This window comes from Lipophrys pholis, assembly GCF_963383615.2.
Source record: "Lipophrys pholis genome assembly, chromosome: 7".
In the NCBI taxonomy this organism is placed as follows: Eukaryota; Metazoa; Chordata; class Actinopteri; order Blenniiformes; family Blenniidae; genus Lipophrys; species Lipophrys pholis.
In genome coordinates this window covers 7,953,852-7,960,761 of record NC_137638.1, presented here as the reverse complement: position 1 = coordinate 7,960,761, position 6,910 = coordinate 7,953,852, and the positions used below count along the sequence as shown (strand labels likewise).

At 39.5% G+C, this 6,910-nt stretch overlaps 1 protein-coding gene across 1 annotated transcript; it reads left to right on the top strand.

The window, feature by feature from the left end:
• Window positions 1–4,920: 4,920 nt before the first annotated feature.
• On the top strand, window positions 4,921–5,874 carry LOC308111995 (gamma-crystallin M3-like; the record flags this gene model as incomplete). The annotated part of the gene is made up of 3 exons (XM_080467160.1): window positions 4,921–4,953; window positions 5,267–5,509; window positions 5,596–5,874. The coding sequence occupies 3 exons, from the start codon at window positions 4,921–4,923 to the stop codon at window positions 5,872–5,874; spliced, it is 555 nt and encodes a 184-aa protein (XP_080323286.1).
• Window positions 5,875–6,910: the final 1,036 nt, after the last annotated feature.

Below are 6,910 nucleotides of genomic sequence, written 5' to 3'. Positions count from 1 at the left end.
ACATTTAGATTATTTTTTTTTTTTCATATCAAGATTTGCTCTCTGCGTGTCGAGTGATTTTCCGGGTCTCCACAGGCTGTCTACAGGCAGGAAAAATGGAAACCTGCCAAACACGAGGCTCTGATTTGGAGAATCCTGCCTCAGGTTAAAAGACAATGAAGTCTAGCAGGCTTTGATCTGAGTTCATATCCAGGCTGAATAACGATGACTCCTTTGGCCAGAGCTAATGATGTGTGCGGTGCGTTAACACACTGCAGAGGAGGATTGGGAGCCACGCGGGCACCTTTGATGAGTTTTATTTGTTTTTGCTTTATCCCCCTCCACCTCCTACTCACCTCAGCACACAGTAATGATGGAGGAGGGGGTACTAGTTAAGACTCGTCCATTTCTACACCTTTGTGAGCTAATTACCCAATCCTACCGAGGATCATCTCACAATTTTACCTAAAGCGAGATGATTCTATATCTGCCTGGTTAGTCTAAATTGGTGCACGTCTGTTTGCATGCTTATTGTTATTGAGGATGGAGCAGTTTGATGCAAGCTATTCCCATCCACAAGACATTTTCCTCTTTAAACCTTTATGGCATGTTCATTCAAATAATTGTAAATTGGAAAGTTCACCCCAAGGATGTTATTAAAGTTGATTTCAAAATTCTTTTTTTCAATCTCTTTTAAACTTTTGTGATTCGCTACAGACGGTGGAAATATAGACATATTTCATATAGCCTACAAAAAATTAAACAATATTGTTCATAAAATGGAAAATGAAACACAATCACACTTAGTCTGTAAATAAAGGCCTCAAAAATTATTCGAATGGAATTTTTTTTTTAGCTAAATGTTGTAAATCCTTGTTTAAGGGAATTTTTCCTATCCACAGTTGCTTATGCTTGTAAATGGTTGGGGGAAGGCAATTTTTCTGAAACGCTGCTACTGTGCGTGCACACCACGGTCAAAACATTTTCTCCATACTCACAAGTAGATAAACAACAAGCACGTTTTCCTCCACAGTTTCAGTGACTCCCAGTCCATATTCTCCCGGGACTTGGTAGTTTTATGGTTGAGTCACCCGGAACAGTTATCCGACTTTGTCATCTGTCCATACGAATGTCTGCAAAGTCACCATTCTCTAATCTTTATAGCATATTGTTTTCTCCAAGCATGTGTGTGGTTTCATTACTACAACAAACAATAGAACTAACGTGTGGCCTGGCATGCTAACTGCATTGTTTTCAGTGTTTTTACCCTTTCCATGGAAACTAACAGCGCTGTCGTGTTAATGCAAAACTTTTCTGAAGAAAAAGACAAACACGATGAGCTTTGACGTGGAATGTAAACAAGGTCTGAGATCTGCGGTCACAAGGCAGCGACAGCAGCCGTCCTTAAAAACCCCTCCTCACTGTAAGACCACAAGCTTTCTGCACCAATCAGACAAGATTTCACCACAATCGATTACCTTTCCCCAAAATTGCACAATGTAGGCTCACTTTTAAAAGCCAGCGAATACTGTGGAACTTCACATGAAAACATTATTTACATGATGGTAGTCAAATAACCTTTTCATGGTGCAGACCCTTACGACAAGTTAATGGCAGGATACACAATAAAAGTTATGTACCGAGAATGATTTCACAAATTTGACTGGCGTCAGGATCCTTTTTTTTCAAACTTGAAACTTTGCTAACTTTTGTGTTAATGCTGCGCTAAAGTAAAAACACAGAATCTCTTCAGGGCTCAGCATTAAACTTTAATCCATCTGTCCCACTTCAGAGTAATTTTCACACTCTTAGAAGTCATAATTACTAACACAGACATCGCCTTGTGTGTGTGTGTGTGTGTGTGTGTGTGTGTGTGTGTGTGTGTGTGTGTGTGTGTGTGTGTGTGTGTGTGTGTGTGTGTGTGTGTGTGTGTGTGTGTGTGTGTGTGTGTATCCTTTAACAGTCTCGGTCACGGCACCTATCTTTGCCGTCGGACCCAGGTCCCAGTCATCCCCTCCTCATTAAGCATATGTCTCATTTTCCATTTCAGACAAGAGATAGCACAGAAGTGCACACAAAAGCACTATTTTCAGTCTCTTCTGCTCATCTCGTCTGAAAGTCTAATGAGAGCAGATCAAATATAACTGACACCGCGGGGAGACAAAGGGAGCCGGGGCCCTGGGTGTGAGATGAAGCGAGGCAGAACAATGGACCTGGATGTGCCGTCACTGCGGCGGTATGGAGCGGGACCAGAGAATGCAGATGATTCTGTAATGAGGGATTAAGTGGAGGATTATGGGTCTTTATTAAGATGTTTCTGATCCTCATTAGGCTGAATCTTGTATCAGGGCATCGATTCCCCTGCTCACTCGCTGGATCGGCTGCTCTCTGGAGGAAGAGGAGAAGAGAGAGGAAAGAGAGGAAGACATGTGCTCCTAATATGCTCTACTAAAGCATGATCACTATGTACATATAAATGAGATAGCCATGCGTCTTTTCTATACAATTTCTTGGGATTTTCACTATCGTTCTTAAACTGAAAACAGAGGAGGCCGCTTGTCCTGAACATCTGAGTATATCCTCATTCAACCTCGAATATCTACGCTTAACTTCAATATTTAGAGTCTGCAGACATCCTGACAGCTTTTCAGTTACCACTGATTCAAATAGTGTCAGACTAATGTCATTGCTTGTTGGTTTTATAATTTTAGAGGAAAATAGATTTTAAGTCATAGGCTGACCTCTGGCGACCATAGCAGCCATGACAGTAGCAATACAGAGGGGCAAAAGAGAAAGTATGAAGAAGAGGAACGTTCAGCCATAACATTATGAGAGATTAAGGACAGAGTTTTAACTCAGATGCTCTAAAAAAAAAAACTTCAAAATGCCAATTATTTGGGTTTATGGAACAAAATTACATGAGTAGACTTCTCAGACCAGACGTGAGGAATTATTTCTCCTGAGGGAAGCTCGAAATTGTCGGAGTTCAAGAAAGGCAGAGACATAATGATGAACTCAATTGTGTTAGATAATAATGTATATCTCCAGATGAAAAGCAGAAGAAACTGAAGAGACAAGAAATCAAGGAGATTAAGAAATCATTGTCGGACAAGGATTGTTTTTCAACTCAGGACTTTTAGGCATAGAACTGTGACTTTGGTTGGGCAGATATCAGCAAACTATAAGAGAAAAGAGTTATTTTGCATACAATATGCACACAATGCCAGGACACTCTTGAAAAAGAGATTTTTAATCTCAACAAGGTTTATTTCTGGTTGAAGGAAGGTCAAATTAAACAATGTTAAATTATTGATATCTCATTGATCCATTCCTGCATACGATACTTTGGATAACAGTTTCCTCAGAAGTTAGTAAAAAAATCTTAAAAATACAGTTATCAGCCAAATAGGACAATGCAACCATAAATTCTTAACAATACTAATAATGATTTCAAACTGTTGAACCGAGTGAAAAATCGTAATCACCTCCATAGATCATTTAGTGTGACTATCTCCTGACCACATGAAACTTCCAACTGCATGTATCTTATATGGGAATGTACTAAAATCAAACGAGTTGATCATTCAGTTTATATACCAACATACAGTATAATTGTTGGAATGTGGCGCAATGTCAGTAGCAGTTGTTCATACGATGGAAAAGCAACAGTAAAATTCATCGTAAAGACATCATACATGTCCGCACAAGCATTTTATTGAAATTCCTCCTGCAACTTAGATTTTCAACCACACTGACGCTTCAACAGGAGCCCATTTGATAAACCTCTTTCTCTTCTATATTTTGAGCTTACCTGTGTTTCTGTGTTTCTTCACTAGATTGTACAATGAATACAGTTGCATGTAGACAAATGGTCATACAATAATATTCACATCTCATAACTCAAGTCTGAAGCCAAACGGTAAAAGCCGAGACTCTCAGCTATTCCACAGTTTACAATATGTGACAATGTCCGAGTTTACTACCCACACAAAAATATTGAAGTATTTAATCCTCTCAGATCGAGACTGAACTTCCTCCAGTTTGAAGCAACAATTTCAGCAGACACAAATATTTTTTACCACAGGAAATTATGGGTTTAGACGTTACAGCGGGGCATTAGCTTGTGCAGTTGAAAGACAAAAGTCTTACAGATGGTATAACTGCTGTATCGCAACTGAATGATCAGTCCTATTTCATAGAGTCACAGTAAATTATGCAATGACCATGAGTGTCTCTGTAGATTTGTATATTCTTCACAAAAGAAATCAGAATGAATTATCCTAATATTTTCTATGTTTTGTTTCTCCCCTCCTTGGAATTGAAATGTGTGTGAATGTCTGATGAACCAGCAGTCTGTCTAGTTTGTACCCTGCCTTTTGCCCTTAGTCAGTTGTGATTAATGTATAGATGGATGGTTCAACATGTCCTTCCTGTTGGTGGTGTAGAGTATACTCTAACAATTATTCTATATTTGCTTTTAACATTTTACATTAGAGTCTTCCAAGTGATTATAAAGCATAAAATACAACCTATAAAGCCAAAATAGCCACATTAACGATATCTATGATTGAAGACATTGAGAGATAATAAACATCCATCCTGCTTCTAGGAAAAACTCTCAGAAAAGGATAGACAATCACGCAGATTAGAAACAGATTTTCTTACATAACTGTAGAAAATCTGTTGCTGGCACATAAAAAAGAAAGAAAGAATCACAGACACAGATCACAGTGAGTACGAGCTCACTGGCCTCTGGAAATGTAGAGAATCCCTCTGTTTTCTGTGCTTTTCTGTGACGTTGTTGCTGGCTCAGGAGGTTTGCAACAAAGAGACAATCCCTGGGTCAGGTATAAAAGGAAAGGGTTAAACAAGGTAGAGGTACAGTTCAGTGCAAGAGCAAGAACAGCAGCAGCAACAGCAGCAGCCAAACTGACCAGCAACATGACTTCCAGTGGAATGAACATGATGAGCAAGGTTGGAGTCCATTTCTTTAATCTGGACTATCTCTGGGTTTATCGTCCCAATCCAGTGTTAGAATTATACATATGAAACAATTATATTTGGTTTATTATTGTTGGTTTGAGTAGGAATACTTCAGAACTTATGAGACCAACGAACCAACATATGTCGAATTTTGAAAAAACAAAACTACTTCAGCTGTATTTTTCAGCTTTTTAGGGTCTCTGTTTGTTCTTTAGATTTTGGTTCACTGTTCACTACAAGTGTTTCAGTTTAAAAAAAAGTGAACATGAAGACCAACCAGTGTTTCTGTGTCTCTCCCCCTCAGATCATCTTCTACGAGGAGAGGAACTTCCAGGGTCGCTCCTATGAGTGCATGAGCGACTGCTCCGACATGTCCTCCTACCTGAACAGGTGCCACTCCTGCAGGGTGGAGAGGGGCTGCTTCATGGTGTACGACCGCACCAACTACATGGGCAACCAGTACTTCATGAGGAGGGGCGAGTACTCCGACTACATGAGCATGATGGGCATGAGCGACTGCATCAGGTCCTGCCGCATGATCCCCATGGTGAGACCTCAGGCCTGGAGAGATTTGCTTTGAGTGACGACTGTGAAATACTCTGACATAACACCCTCTTGTGTTTGGCACCACAGCACAGGGGAAACTACAGGATGAAGATCTACGAGAGGGAGAACTTCGGAGGTCAGATGCACGAGCTGATGGACGACTGCGACAACGTCATGGACCGTTACCGCATGTCCAACTGCATGTCCTGCAACGTGATGGAGGGCCAATGGCTGATGTACGAGCAGCCCCAGTACAGAGGCAAGATGATGTACATGAGGCCCGGCGAGTACAGGAACTTCATGAACATGGGCATGAGCAACATGAGGTTCATGAGCATGAGGCGCATCACCGACTCCTGCTATTAGACCTGAGCAGACTTTGCACTAAATAAAGCTGTCATAAACTGAACTACTGGTGTGTTTGACTCACTGTCTCCTCTCTCTCACCACATATTAACTGCATATACCAAGAAAAGATGGAAAAAGTAGCCTTCTCACCAGTGAAATACTACAATTGAAGGTTTTGATGTCTTACAGTATTTGGTCAATCTCAGCATCTCAAAATCAGCAACACTTTACACCTCTGCTTGCGTCAGTTTTTTCCACCAATGATCAGACTTTCATAGAACTGAATTTCAAGTTGTTGTTTTTTTGTTTGTTTATTTTTAAGGTACCATGTACAAAAAACCTTAATCTTAAAGAAAATATACTTTGTACCAAATTTAGCCATGGCTGGTTTCCATCTGCAGGCCCACAACATTATAATACATATTACAAATATAACCTACAATAGAAATTAGTAACAATTAGTGATAACCATTAAAATGTTTCACCTGGTTTCATAAAATTCATATGGAAAAAAATCTTGTGCAATACATTATACAAATAACGCAACAAGCAGTAACAAAATATTGCATCACAATACAAAACAATACAATACACATTATAAATATCACCGACAGTAAAATGAGCAACATTGTCATTAACATCAGTAATAACCATTAAAATTCATCACCTGGATTTCTAAAACTCATACAGAACACTAAAATACATTATACATTAATGCAACAAACAATTTAAATTGACAAATTCTGACACAGCTGGTTTTCCATAATGTGCACAGTTTCTGTGAGCCATGGAGTGAGATGTTTGTCCATAGTAAAGTTTAATGAATTGTTCAGGCTTGATTTATTGATAAATTCTATATCTGACTGAGGTTTGCATTAACTGAAGCAGGATTCTAAGGTATCAGAAGCATAACTGGGTCATACTATATTCTCTTGTTTGACGCTCCCACAGAGCCAGCCCCTCTGCGACAGAATAAATTGCCACATGATAGAATTTATTGAAATTGAAGTTTCTGCTTTTTCAGTATATGCAGGATTCTATTTGCAGGCACCTC